Source organism: Procambarus clarkii, chromosome 22 (genome assembly GCF_040958095.1).
Source record: "Procambarus clarkii isolate CNS0578487 chromosome 22, FALCON_Pclarkii_2.0, whole genome shotgun sequence".
Taxonomy (NCBI): Eukaryota; Metazoa; Arthropoda; class Malacostraca; order Decapoda; family Cambaridae; genus Procambarus; species Procambarus clarkii.
In genome coordinates, this window is record NC_091171.1 from 32,346,456 (window position 1) to 32,361,696 (window position 15,241).

General features: G+C 49.2%; 1 protein-coding gene across 3 annotated transcripts in view; it reads left to right on the forward strand.

The window, feature by feature from the left end:
* The window catches only part of LOC123758696 (ribosomal protein S6 kinase delta-1), a 184,124-nt gene that overhangs the window by 165,893 nt on the left and 2,990 nt on the right, over nt 1–15,241 (forward strand). For all 3 annotated transcript variants that reach the window (XM_069328824.1, XM_045743257.2, XM_069328825.1), the window contains one exon: nt 7,860–7,955. In XM_069328824.1, the coding sequence (XP_069184925.1) occupies nt 7,860–7,955 (96 nt within the window). The remainder of the gene's footprint in view (nt 1–7,859; nt 7,956–15,241) is intronic.

A 15,241-nucleotide genomic window follows, 5' to 3' on the forward strand; every position in this document is an offset into this window, starting at 1 on the left:
ATGCCCCAAGGCCGCCCTGTTTTGGTTAGGTGCTGTTCGCCCTCTTTCTCTCCCTGTTCCCAGTTCCAGACCATCTGCAGGTTTCGGGGTCGGGGCGGAGTTTAGCTGGGGCCGAGACTCGGGCGGTTTTTGGGGGCTGCCCCGTTCGGGATGGGGACGGAGGTTTCCGAGCCTGTTCCTCCTGCCAAGGCTTCTGGGTCTTACCAGCGGCCCTTTCTTGCTGTCTTTCCCATGGACTCTTGCTTTTCTGTAAGGGCGGAGGGCTTGGAGGATGGCTCTGCCCGGGGCCTCTGTTGCTGGTTCCTGAGGCTGTGGGGGATGCCTGCTAGCAGATCTGGGGCGGTTTGCCCCGGTCTGGGATTTCTGCTTTTGGGCGGAGTTTTTCGCCCATCCAGTCTGCTTGCTTCTCACTTTTGCTGGTGTGTTTTCGTATCTTTTGTGTCGGTCACAGCCCTTTGTTCTGGCGGCCATTTTCTTCTGCCGGTTTTTGGCCACTAGGGCAGCGTTTCAGTTTGTTTACATGCGCCCGGGTGTTCAAGTGAGTTTCTTGGGTGAGTTTTTCACCTTTTTTCAGGGTGAAATTCTTTTTCATTCTCCTGTTGTCATTTCTTTGCTTTTCTGGTGTTTTCTGCCCGTTTCCTGTTCCTTTGAGAACGTTTGAGTGTTGATTTTACACCGGGTTTTCTGTTTTGTCTGTTTTGGGTCTGGGCCCTTGGGTTTGGGCTCAGTGTCCCTGGCTGTTATGCTTGCTCCCACACCTTGTCCCTCGGTTTTCGGTCTGTTTTGACTGTTTCCCTGGGGGTTCTGTCTGGGGGCTGTGCTTTTGCCTTTCTGTGGTGTATCTCCGCCAGCAAATGTGGTGGTTTGGGCTCCCCCGGGTTCGATTCCGGGTTCCTTTGGGTTCTTTGGTTTCAATCCGGAGGTTTCTCTTCTTGGGCCCCCTTTGTGGGTTCAGGGGGCTTTGGTTCCTCGTGTGTGACCTGGTTCTGCCTTCTGGAGTTCCGGGGTCTTCCTGGCTTGTAGATTGATCTTTTTAGGTCTTGTTGTGGTCGTACTGGGACTTTGAGGTTTTGTTGTCGAGGTGGGCCTTTTGATGCAGTTTTGTGCCATCTTCGCCTGGCCGGCATGGTGCTCTCTGCCCACTGGTCGGCGGCTTGTAATTTTCTTTTCACGTGTATGTGTGTGCACACATTTACATGTGTACACTGTGTGTGTGTACATGTGTTTGTGCATACACAGGTGTGTGTAACATACCTCTTGGGTCCTTGTACCTTTGGTGTGGGGCTGGCAGTTCCTCAGAGTGGGGTTGTTCCTTCCCTCTGTGTTCCTGTTGTTTTCGGGTATACCCCTCCCTGGGTTTGGTTCCGTGTTCCTTCGGGTTCGTCGATCCCGTCGTTCCTGGGGGGTGTGTTTCACCCCCTTTTCCTTACCCTTTTCGCTCCTATGTCGCGATGCTGTTCACAAAGTAAAAAAAAAAAAAAAAAAGTGTTCAGGTAAGGTACATCCATACAAGGTGTGAAACAAACATTGATGGATTTCTATATTGACCTAGTACATAGTGCCTAAACCGCTTCGTATCGTTGGCCCTGCATGTTCCTTGGTCTGGGGTGCTTGTCATGGTTCTCGTTGGTTCGCGAGTCTCTTCGCACCTTCCAATATTATTGGAACGTCTGTTGATTTTCGATGTGGTTTCCATTGGGTCTTTTGTCGGCCTTGTTGGTTCCCTTCCATCATCTGTTTTCTTTCGCTTCGTTTTCGCCTTGTTTTGTTTTCGCGTCGTCTCTACTTCCAGTTTCGGCGTTCTTTGTCTTCGTTCCGCACGCCTTCCTGGTGTTTGTACGATGTCTGCTCGTTGTGTACGATTTGTGTGTCCGCCTGGTGTACATGCCACGCCTCCCGGTGACCGGGTGGTGCGTTTCGTACCTTGTGCGCTGGGGCCGCGGTGTGCGTTTTGTTTACGGGCGGTATGCTCGTGTGTTCGTGCCGTTTCTCGTGGTTTTTCTACGGCTGCTCGTTTCTCCCTCCAGTCGTGGCCCTCTGGATGCTGAGGGTGTTTTGGATTTATGTCTGGGGGTGTCACTTTGTTCTTTCTCTGTACTGCTTCGTCTTCTGCAGGGCGCGCACCTCTGGCCGTCTTTCTCCTTCGACCTCGCATTTTATTCAGGTAAGGGTACATCCTGTGCCTACTGCCTCGAGTATGCATGGTTTTCGGGCACACCTTTAGCGCTGCTCCTGTTGTGTTACTTGGCTCGCCTGTGTTGTGGCACGGTCGTGTGTCTGCTCTGCAGGTGAGGTTGCCTTGTCTGGCGCTTCTGTCGGCCTAGTGCTGGTTCTCACTTTTGGTGGGGTGCTTGCCTAGTGGTGCTTGCGGGGGTTGAGCTCTGGCTCTTGGGCCCCGCCTCTCCTGTCAGTTGACGGTTGTGCAGTTTCCTGAGCCTTCTGGGCTCTGTCTTCTTGTTTGCTCCTGTGGGTGGCGTCTGCCTCCTCCACATGGCATTTTGGTGCTTTTGGCTTCCTTTCCCTCTGCCATTAATCGGGTTCTTTTTAGTGTCTGTGGCTCCTTTGGGTGCTCACTACCTCCTGTGTCCCCTTGTGCGTACCTGCATACGAACATAAGTACAGTGGCCCTGCGGAGGGCCTCTTGGCCCGTGCGAGGCAGCTACTACATTAAATTAAATTTTGCTCCGAGGGGCGAGTTTATTGGGCAGCACCACTCACCTTGTGAGTGGACACACCGCCATAGCAGCATGTACGACACTCCCCAATAGGATGGAAACCTGCTGGGTTGTTCATCCTGTCACTTGTACCGAGACACAGCTGAGACTTGCTTCACTGTCTCAAGTGAACAGCTCCTCAAACAAGAAGATTTACATACATTCCCACTCACTCCCATGTCCAACCCGCCCTTGCACCAATAGTGGGGCCCCACCGCCACGTTATGTGGTACTTGGTTCCGCACATCACTGGGCCTGTTACCGTGCCGGTCATTCCTCCGGTCTTTCCTGATTCTGAGCTTATCCCTGTTATGCCCATTGTTTCGTGCCCACAATGTGCTGCACGGGTGGCATGTGCCACTATCCCAGTTTCTATTGTTTCCTGGAGATTGGTCAATAAACACAAACACTAAGGAACTACTTATCTTGTGTTGCATATACAGTAGTTGTGGGTGACCGTTAGCGGGCAATGATGCGGGTTGGGCGCACCGAGTGTCGGTAAGGTGTCTTGCATGTCTGTTCTAGACCACACTTGCCGGTAGACTAGTTATTATTCGCTACTCTGCTGGTTATATGCTTGGGCGCCGCCTCAGTTCCCCACAGGTTGGCAGGACTTTTTATTGGACGTACGGAACGGTTTGAGTTCCGCCGTTGGTACTTTGTAGAGCTTTGCTTCTCTAGTTCAGCTCCTGTGTTTGAAGCGTGTATCTTCTTGGGATACTCTACTCCCTCCGCCACCCTTGTTCCCTGTTCCATCCTTGTTTACTCTTCCCCGCTTGGCGGGATTGCGTCGATGGCTCCTGACTAGGGTGTTTGGTGTGGTGTTTGGTCACCTTGCATGTGTCTTTAGTGCCTTTTGTCCATTTGTTGTCCTGTGGGGCTCTGCCCCGCATTTCGGTGCTTTTGTTTTCGTTGTAGACCCCTGGGTCTTTTCCCTGTCTGGACACTTTCCTTGCCTATCTTCGGTACCTGACTGCACCCTCACATAGCCGAGGGAGAAATCATCTCAAGAACCTCAAGATAACCCTGCTGTCCGTAAGGTCCCTCAGGTATGTACGCGCTCCTCTACACATTTTGTGGTTGGTCGTGTGCATTACTTCCCGGCCGCTCCTTGGGCCGTATTCGTGGTTTTCCTTACCTAATTCAGTTTTTCCTCCCCCATGCTTCACTTTTTTGTATGAGTCAGTGCTTCTTGATTATCCTGTTTGGTTCTCCGGTGGACCTCTGTCCATGTTCCACGTCCTGCTTTTGGACTTCTCTGGTGTTCCATTGTGGTACCGAGTTCCTGCGATTTCTGTGTGGTTTTCTGCAGGCTTCGGGTTGCGCTGTCTGTGGGGAAGGTGGGGGTGGACTTTTCGGTCTGCCGCTCCTGCCTTCCTGGTTCCTTTTCTTGAAACCGGGTTTGCTGGGTTCCGGTCCTGGTGTCGGTTTTTCTTTGTTCCTTTTCCGGACCGGGTGTGTTTGTTTTCCTGTGGTTCTCGTCCTCAGTAGTTCTCCTCTTGGATGCCTCGGGGATGCGTGTATCATTCTTCCCTGCTGGAGCTGGTTCTGTTGCTCCTTTGGGTTGCGGGGTCGCTGTTTTTAGATTCGCGTTTTGCGCTTTCGATTGTGGTGTTTGTTTCTCGTCGTTTGTGTCGGCACAGGTGGGTTCGTTATTGGTCTCCCACCTGCATGTTTCATCTAGGGGGCGGTGTTTGGTTTTCCTATCATTGCGAAAGGTCCTTCGGTCTTTGATAGGGTTGGTTTGTCTTCTCTTCGGGGTTGTTCTGGGACCGTTGTCTGGGATTGTCCTGTCACCTCATGTTGGGTGGTGCTGGCAGCGCCGCTCCTGCTTACGTTCAGTGTTGCAGTTCCTTCTGCTCCATTCCACTTGCTGTCCTGGGCGTTGTTCCCCTCTGGCCGGCTCTTGAGTTTTGGGGCCGTCCTGGTCATTGGCCTGGGTGGTCTTTTTCTTCTCGTTTTGGTCTTTGTTTTGTCTCTGGTTTTGGTTGTTCAGTTAGGATGTGTGGTATCCGCCTCCCGGTTCCTTCCCTGTTTTACTTATCTTTCGGTAAGGTAGCTCCAGGGAGCCGACGGGGCTCCCCCCAGAAAACCAGCGTTGAATTTAATGAAATGCCATTTTCTGGGTGAGTCCCGGAGGCTCCCCGGCATCCCTCCCTCCCTCCGGTCGGCGGCGTTTTCGTGTATTTTGACATCCAGCCTAAGAACTGCCAGTTGGATCGCTGGCGTGGAGGGTCTGGGGCTCCCCCTTCCCCCTCTCGGGGAGGGGGGAGGGGTTGTGCAGACGGTTGCGCGGCGACGTGATGACGTCATGCTAGTTTGATAATTTTGTTTGGGGAGTTCTGTCCACTTGTTCGGCTTTTGGTAGCAATATTTTCACCAGAATAGGGGTTTGTTTTGGGCGCCTACCTTTCTGGATGCCTGTCCTGGTCGATGGCAGACATAGAATGCTCCCAATCACAAAGGGGTTTCTATAGGCCATTGCTCCTCGTGCCTCAGAGAGGCACGAGGAGCCAGGTTCTGGCTCGTGGTCCCCGGTAGGCAAGAACTCCTAGCACTTTGACTGATGCCAGAAAGTTATACATATCCATTCAGCCTGGATAGCTCCGGGGAGCCTCCGGGACTCACCCAGAAAATGGCGTTTCATTACATTCAACGCTGGTTTTTTTTTTGGGGGGGTCATCTTTTGCGGGTAATATAGGCCTAAACCTGAAATACACTTCTAAATGTTTGGGGTCAACTTATGCGCAGGATCAACTTGTATGCCGGCTTATATGGTATTAATACAGTGGAACTTCAGTGTACTATTGCCTCAAAGTGCAAATTTTTTGGTGTACGATGTAGATTCCATCATCAAATCTGCCCCAGTATATAACGTTTGTTTCGGAATACGAAGTGCTTGTTCAGTATCCACTCGATTTAATTAATGACCTATATGGGGTCATTAAATTCTAGGCTCTGCTATTATCTGGAGGGTTTAAAATGTCTATTAACTTTTTAGTCATATTTCGAAGGGCAACAGGATGGATGGTGAGGAGACTAAATGGATGGGTGGATGGATTTAGGGGGTCTGACAGCTAAGTGGACAGCGCTCGGGATTCAAGGTTCTAAGATTCCAAGTTCAATCCCTGGCGGAGGCAGAAACAAATGGGCAGAGTTTCTTCTACCCTGATGCACCTGTTCACCTAGCAGTAAATAGGTACCTGGGAGTTAGACAGCTTCTATGGGCTTCTTCCTGGGGATGTGTCACAAAGAGGAGGCTTGGTCGAGGATTGGACCGCGGGGGATGCTAAGCCCGGGAGCTGTCCGCTGGGGAGCCGGTCGGCCGAGTGGACAGCACACTGGACTTGTGATCCTGTGGTCCCGGGTTCGATCCCGGGCGCTGGTGAGAAAACAATGGGCAGAGTTTCTTTCACCCTATGCCCCTGTTACCTAGCAGTAAAATAGGTACCTGGGTGTTAGTCAGCTGTCACGGGCTGCTTCCTGGGGGTGGAGGCCTGGTCGAGGAACGGGCCGCGGGGACACTAAAGCTCCGAAATCATCTCAAGATAACCTCAAGCCCCAAAATCATCTCAAGATAACCTCAAGATATGATTGGGGACTAGATAGATGGATGGTGAGGGGGATCAGATGGATGGCAGGGGAGTGGGAGGGGGGTGGGGGGAGGGGGGAAGACAGATGGGAGTGGTAATGATGTGTGCAGGTGCGCAATAGAGTGAGATGCTTAGCAGAATGGGTGTAGTGGTGCCTGCATGCCCATGGGCACATGGGCATGTAGGCAGCAGAATGGGCTGGTGGCAAATGGTAGACTAAGGAGGTGGGTGGCAGGGAGGGCATAGTGGATGGGTAGCAGGGTGGTCAGGAGACAGAGTGGGAGGCAGGTGAGTAGCAGGACAGTTGGCAGAGTGGATGGGTGGGTAGCAGTGAGCAGGCAGGCGGTGGCGTGAGATGGGTTGCTGCAGTGGGTGAGCTTCCAACTAGGACTAACAGGAGCTGATCAACCCTGGTCCCTCCCCCATCCCCTGTCCTCCTGCTACCTCCATCCCCCCATCCCCTGTCCTCCTGCTACCCCATCCCACACACCGAACTCTCCCCGCTACCTCCATCCCGCACACTGGGCTTTTCCCGCTACCCCCATCCCGCACATCGGACCCTGAGTGCCTGACAAACTCTTATTGTTTACTTACTGACTGGTTGCAACTGTGAAAGCCTGACAGACTGTTAATGCCTGATTGACTGTGAATACTTGATTGACTGGAAATGCCTGATTGACCGGAAATGCCTGACCAGGTTGCTTCCACAACTGTGAATATTTGGCTGCCTTTGGTTATGACTGCCTGTGAATGCTTAACTGACTTGGAATGCTTGCCAGACTGTAACTTGTTGTGACTGTAAATGCCTAATTGGTTGCTGCCACAACTGTGAATGCTTGACTGCCTTCGGTTATGACTGCCTTTGGTTATGACTGCCTTTGTTTATGACTGCCTTTAGTTATTTATGACTGCCTGAGACTAGTCTTGACTGTGAATGCTTGACTGTGAATGCTGACTGACTTGTTTTGACTGTAAATGACTGGTCTGGCTGGCTGCTACATAATAGAGGCATGTGAAATGTCTGAAAGGAAAATCTGGAACGAGTTAAAGCAGATATGAAAGCATTTAAGGCAAGTAGGGGAATGGTCTGATGTTATGATGGAAAGGGGTGCTCCTTTTAAACATTCACCTCCTCCTCCCTCCCTTGTCACCAACGTGTCCCCATCCTGCCCCATACACCAACACCGCTCCTCCCTCCCTCCTCACCGTTTCCTATATGCCAACAAGTGTCCTCAGTAAAGGTAAAATGCAGTTAAATGTTCACTTATTTTATTTACAGTTTATATTTATACCTGATTGTTTTGTGTGTTTTGTATGAAAAATATGAGTAGTACTGTATTCTGTATAAAATGTACTTTTAAGTTAATATTTTTAGGGGTGTGGAACAGATTAATTCAACTTACATTATTTCTTATAGGAAAATTTGATTCAGTGTATGATCCTTATCTTGGAACAGATTAAATTCGTTGACTGAAGTTCCACTGTAGTGTATAATGGAAACTGCTCTGCTTACGAATATTTATGCCTACAACATAGTAATTATTGTTTGCAGAGTGTAAATGCAGCTCATCCTTCAGGCATCACTTCTCACACGGAGCTGTTGATTCCCGCTCATCTCTCCACAGAAGCTGCCTCCCTCCTCTCACAGGTACAATCTATCTACAGGCTGTTATTGTTTTCAGAGTGAATTATGTGAAAAGTCAGATTTCTGGTTCTAAAGTAAACTTTAACCCCCACTGCACAACACACAAAGGGATGTTCTTGGTAAATATCTGCAAACTTAGTGACATAATCAGGGATGTTTTTAAGTGCAGTGCAAGATTTTAAATTCCTGTAGGTACACAGGACTCACATCTGCTTCCTCAGGCCTCCAGTAAACAGAAGCCATCTTGGAAAAAACTATGGGCACCCCCTCCTGGGTGTTAGGGGGCCTCAGTACCGAGAGAACAACCATGAGTGGTGTATGTAACAGCAGCAGCTCACAGCACTGCCATGTATATCATGCCCATAGCATAATTTAATAGTGATGAAAATAAATAAGTTACTGCAAATTTAAAATGATAGTGTCATAGTAGATCTTGTGATAAAAACCATATACAGAGTTCAGAGATCAGTGAACCCAGTGCTGGTTATGATGTTTACAGCACAAGGCAGACATCCTTAGCATACAGCTGCTGTTTGATGCATCTACTCATCATGAAATGGGACCTCATCTTCCTTTAGTAAATAAATTTAACCCCTGGGCTACTCTTGTGATTATAGCCAGAAAACGCCCGGCACAAGAAATAACAAAAATTAAAAAAAAAAAATTGTCTTATAAAAATGTTGAATTGTGTTCCCTGCCTACAGAGAGGGGGGGATCGTAGGTGATATATTTTGGGCACAATAGGGTGAGGAAGTCTGGCAAAACTGAGGCGTTGACAGAGCAATCGTTCAAGTGGTTAACTCCGCCCGAGCTGTCAGGCAGGAGTTTACCACAAAGATATTGTTACCTAATTATTTCAATGTTTCTGATTGATTTTTTTGAGTTTTCTGTGGGAAGCCCCTATGGCTCCCTGGAGCTTATCGGGCTAATGTATGTTATATTAGACCGGAACATTAGCTAAGGAGTTCAGACCTACCAGGGACCAGCGCCAGAACCTGGCCCCTTCAAAGAGGTTTCGGGGAGCAATGGCACTGGAAAATCCTATTGTGGTTGGGGTTTTCCTTATCTGCCATCGACCGGGGTCAGGCACCCAGAAAGGTAGGTATGACAAAACAAACCCCACATAGTAAAAAACTACAACAAAAGCCGAACAGAGAGGTAGAAACTCCCTACAATCCCAAGGAAACAAGCAAACATCACACTTTACTGCCGCGCGGATCGTCCGCGCAGCCCTCCCCACCCCGAGAGGGGAAGGGGGGAGCCCCGGACCTACCACGCCGGCTGCCAAGCTTTAGTTCGTAAGCTAATGTCAACCAGGATAGACGCTTCTCTGGCCTCAGTTTCCTAGGCGGTGTTTGCTTTGTGTGGCGTTCACTGCCGTGTGTAGTGTTGTGTGGTGGCCAGGAGTACCTCATCAGTGCCGGGGCTGCATGCGCTTAGTGGCTGACTTCCCTAAGTGCCCTGTGAGTACTGCCCCTGCGTGTCAGGGTTATCTTCCCTGGGGCGTTCGGGAACCGCCAAACAGACCAAACCGTATGGGTGGTGGTATTTTCCTCCTAACACAGAGTAACATGACATGTAAACCTGTAACGCTTACACATTTTGTAAATGGTAAGCTAGAAATTTTAGCATGCCTAATACCCTACAATGGTACACACATATCCTTTCTGGGTATATACAACCCTGGTGGCACAATAAATTTAAATGAACTAAAATTCTATCTAAACCAATTACGGCAACCGATCATTGTTACAGGTGATCTCAATGCAAACCACCCCACATGGAGTAGAGGTACCCAAAATACTGCAGGCACCGATTTATATAACTACTTAGACACTACACCATATATTCTTCTTTCGCCGCCGCCCTACCTTGCAACCTACTTTAACTACAGAACCAATTATGAAGCCTCATTGGACATCTGCTTTGACTCTGCACACTTTCAACAAGAACTACAGTTTCATACTGGACCAGATATTGGAAGTGACCACAAACCCCTCATTATAAAATTTACTAACTTTCAGCCAGCAACCCACCCCCTAACGCTCCCCAAGTGGAACATTAAGAAACTAGATAAGAAAAAATGGGCTTATATTGTCTGTCTCCCAGATACAGACGATGTAGACCCCAACACGCGACTGGCCACAATCACCTCGGCCATAAATTCTGCAGCCACCCAAATGCTCAAGAAAACTTCAGGACATAGGTCCAACAAACCACTTAAACCGTGGTGGAACGAGGAATGTGCACGAACAGTCGCTTTACGCCGACGAGCCATACAAAAACAAAGACGTCAACCCTCCCTACAGAACTGGGTTAATCTCCGGCGGGCTACAGCAGAAGCCAAAAAAACCATACTGTCAGCAAAGCGAGCATCATGGGCAAAATTTTGTGATAGCCTCACACCCACTACGCCACATTCAAAAGTCTGGGCTACATTTAACAGCATTAAAGGTCGCCCAACATTCCCTTCGTTCCCCCTGATGATCAATGGTTCACTCTGTCAAACACCTCAGGAGCGTGCAAATGTTCTTGCTGAATGTCTTAAAGTTACCCTCTCAACACCCTTCTTTCATGCCCAAGAACTCCCCCTCAGACAAGAAATTGACCGTGCCATACTGCTACCCATGCCCGGCGTCGACAATATATACACCTTAAGCGAGCTACAATTAGCCTTAACCCGCCTACCTCTTGGCAAGGCACCTGGAGAGGATGGAATTCCATATGAACTCATTAAACATCTCCCATCAACTGCACATAGTACTCTCCTAAACTATTACAACCTATGCTGGATTCACAGAAATATTCCCTCACAATGGCAGACCAGCATTATTCTTCCGTTCCTTAAACCAGGAAAAGACCCATCCCAACCTGCGTCATATAGACCTATTTCCCTACTATCATGTCTCAGTAAAGTCATGGAAAGACTACTCGCCTCCAATGGTACCTAGAATATAATAATATTATACCGTCACTCCAAGCTGGATTTCGACCGCAATGCTCCACACTCGATCAAATACTTTGCCTTGAACATGAAATCCGCACCTCCCTCAGAAGCAGCAAATTTTGTATTGTTCTCTACTTAGACCTCAAAGGAGCTTTTGATAGCATTCCTCATACTTGCCTCCTCGCAAAGCTTGCGCGTTTAGGCGTACAGGGAAGATTACTTTTATGGTTAAAATCCTATCTTACGAACAGGACCTCTAAAGTCTATATACAAGGTGAGTTTTCCGATGACATCCCAATACAAACGGGTGTCCCACAAGGCTCCATACTAAGCCCAACCCTTTTTGCTGCATTCTTAGCAGATTTGCCTAACACCCATCCTGTTAACCTCTCGGCGTACGCCGACGACTTAACACTGTATCATTCAGACAACGCCTTACCTAATACAGTCTCAACAATGCAAACAGCACTTGATCACCTCATAGATTGGACACAACAATGGGGCCTTCAAGTTAGTACTACCAAAACCTATTATCAAATTTTCACTAAAAAAAGACTTGTTCATCTACCCACCCTCACAATACACAACACTCCCATCCAACACGTACGAGAACATAAATACCTTGGCATGCACTTAGACTCGCTCTCACTTACCTGGAAAGCACACATTCAACACCTTAAACAGACGACACAACCCCGACTTGCCATACTGAAAGCCCTCACTGGCACCACCTGGGGAGCACACCATAAAATCCTGCTCCATTTCTATACAACCTACATTCGCAGCCAACTAGACTATTGTTGCCAAGCATATGCGTCGGCTGCGCCTACTAACCTACAGAGCCTAGAGGTCATCCAAAACAATGCCATGCGACTTATATGTGGCGCAATGCGTTCCACTCCTATCCTCGGACTTTACGGGGAAACGGGCCTCACAAGCCTAGCCACCAGACGAGACATAATGTGTGCCAACTATCTGTCACTCTGTACCACTGCTCACCAGACACACCCATACAGATAAAAAATTAACCCAACAGTTAACCCACATAACCCCCGCTTCCCAACCAATCACTCACAACCTTTCCTCACACGGGCTACAAATAACCTCAATATAGACCTCTCTCTACTCCAAAACTCGGAAACCCAACTTACTGTTCCCCCTATTCCACCCTGGCTTTATACAACTCCTAACTCCTAATACAGCAATACAACTTTAAGACAACATTCCAAAGTCTGCACCAAACTCAGCCATAGCCTCAGTCTTTCTCTCAACAATGAAAAATTGCTACCCAAATACCACAGCGATTTATACAGATGGATCTCGCATCATCATGAACAATGTACCCTCGGTCACTAGCGCTGTATGGATACCGGAATACCATCTCAAGCAGGGATGGCGGTTACCAAACCAACTATCTGTTTTCACAGCTGAATTATATGCCTTATATCAAGCTCTCCAAATAATCACAACATTACCAATCGGGACATATACAATCTGCAGTGACTCCAAGAGTGCGATTCAAGCAATTACGTACTCTTCAAAAATGTGCAAGGAGTTTGTTTACCCATGTCTTCAACTTCTTCATGAACATCGTTTGAACGGTTATGATACCTCTATCCAATGGGTCCCAGCGCATTGTGGTATTCTCCATAATGAACTAGTAGATCAACTAGCCAAAGCAATGCACAACACACCTCACATTACCCGTCATCCAATTCCTCATGTTGCACGTAAAGGAGCCTTCAAAAATACCATCACCCAAGATTTTGCGACGAAATGGAAAACGTCATGCTCACCTTTGTACTACGGGTCCATTAAAAAGAAATGGGAAACTTGGAAACATGTCAGATATAAAAGCAGAGAAATTGATATAGCGATGACCAGATTAAGGCTGGGACAGACCAAACTAGCAGCACACAGCTCTAAGTACAGAGCAGACATCAACGAACTCTGCATCCACTGTCAGGTGCCTGAAACAATCGAACACTATCTCCTACATTGCTTCCGACACTATAGTGCCAGAGTAAATTTCAAACAAGTACTTATCTCACTTAAAATACCCTTTACCATCGAGCATATATTAGGAGGCGGTGACCACTCGTTACAAGAAAAATACCAAATAGTCAAAGCACTGGCTAAATATCTCCAATCGACCAACAAATTGGGTCACATCTGACCCGCGCCACATTTATACCTGGCGCCACCAACAGCTAAACACAGAAAACAACTGCCTCGTCGCAACACCAAGGATCAGCTGACGCCATAAACACAACACACCGCCCTACGGTGCGGCAAGTCTCCCTCTAACATACACCTCTGTTCTAGTCGCCGCTCCTCTGTCTACAGCACAACGCAACAAGCACTTTTAAAACTCTTATCATCTTCAACATAAACGCCTCTACCAACATCTGTACTGGTGCAGTCATCGGGAGGACAAACCCTTCATGCAAACTGCACCTACTATCAAGAAGAAGAAGAAGAAGAGCTTCTTGGGTGAGTTTTCACCTTTTTTCAGGGGTTTTATTCTCATGTTGTCGTTTCTCTGCTTTTCTGGTGTTTTCTGCCCGTTTCCTGTTCCTCTGGGAACGTTTTGAGTGTTGATTTTACACAGGGTTTCCAATTTTGTCTGTTTTGGGTCTTGACCTTTGAGTTTGGGCTCAGTGTCCCTGGCTGTTATGCTTGCTCCCATACCTTGTCCCTCGGTTTTCGGTCTGTTATGACCGTTTCCCAGGGAGTTCTGTCTGGGGGCTGTGCTTTGCATTCCTGTGGTGTTTCTCCGCCGGCAAAATGTGGTGGTTTGGCCTCCCCCTGGTTCGATTCCGGGTTCCTTTGGGTTCTTTGGTTTCGTTCCGGAGGTTTCTTCTTCTTGGGCCCCCTTTGTGGGTTCAGGGGGCTTTGTTTCCTCGTGTGTAACCCGGTTTCTGCCTTCTGGAGTTCCGGGGTTTTCCTGGCTTGCAGACTGATCTTTTTGGGTCTTGGCACGTGTTGTGGTCGTGCTGGGACTTTGAGGTTTTGTAGTCGAGGTGGGCCTTTTGATGCAGTTTTGTGCCTTCTTTGCCTGGCCGGCGTGTGCTCTGCCCACTGGTCGGCGGCTTGTAATATTCTTTTAAAGTGTATGTGTGTGTGTACGTATGTACATGTGTACACTGTATGTGTGCACATGTATATGTGCATATGCACGTGTGTGTAACATACCTTGTGTGTATGTGTATGTGTATATACATGATATGTATATATGTGTATGTGTACTTTTTCTTTCAGACGGGGCTCAGTTCCCTTCTCTGTTGACAGGGCGCTGGGGGAGCAGCTTGCTCTGTTGACTCTCGTATGGTCCCACTGTTGGTGGGTGCTTTTGGTTGTCTTCCGGCCTCTGGTGGCGGCGGTGGACAGCTTCTCCTCCTTTGGGGGGGTTCAGAGCTGGCGGGGTGGGCTTCTTCCCCTGCGCTTCGTCATGTCATCTTGGTGGGTGCGTTGGGCGTGGTCGATCCGCCCCATCCTTCTGGGGTTCCCGTCTGCTCTTTGCAGACATGGGCCTTTCGAACTTGTGGTTCTTCGGGACTTCTTCAGTCTGCGCCCTGGTTTCTATGGCCTCCTCGGAGGACTGTTGTCTCCTGTCCGGCTTCTGTTGGGGCCGGGTGCCTGGATGGTGGCCCTGGACCTCCAGGTCAATTATTGGCACTTGGTGTATTTTTGTATCTTTACTGGATCTTGGTGCCCTGTCTGAGTCAGCTTGAGATTCTGTGTCTGGCCTACCTCGACGACTGGCTGGTGTGGGCGCCCAGTCGGTCCGCTTGTCTGCTCGCCAGGGGTGTGGTTCTTTCCAGATTGCCGGGTTTGGTTTCCTGGTGATCTGGAGGCCTTTCCATCTGTTTCCGTCCCGGGTTCGGACCTGGGCCTTGTTTAGGGCAATTGAGCCACTCCTTGTCTTTCCCTCCAGAAGTGTTACTGCGGGTGTGGTCCCGCCTTCGGCTGTTCATGAGGGGGTCCCGGGTTGCTCGAGCGGTTGTGCGGGAGTCTGAACTTCGACGTGCTGGTCTGCCCGCGGGGTCGGGTTTGGCTTCGGCGTCTGTTTAGTTCCTTCAGAGACTCCCCTTCCGCCTCTTGCAATCGTTGGGTTTGTTCCTCCGGGGATCTTGTGTTGGTGCTGCGTCATCAGCTTCCTTTTTGGGGTTTTCAGGGTTCCGTACCTTGGCGCCTCCCCGAGCCTTCGCTCGATGTATTCACGGACGGGTCATCTCTCAGCTGGGGCTTTGTGACCAGTGCTCACCAGGTCGGCCCGGGATGGTGGAGTCTGTCCGTCCATCGGGCTCACAGCACGATTCGGGAGTTCGTGGCTTTGTGG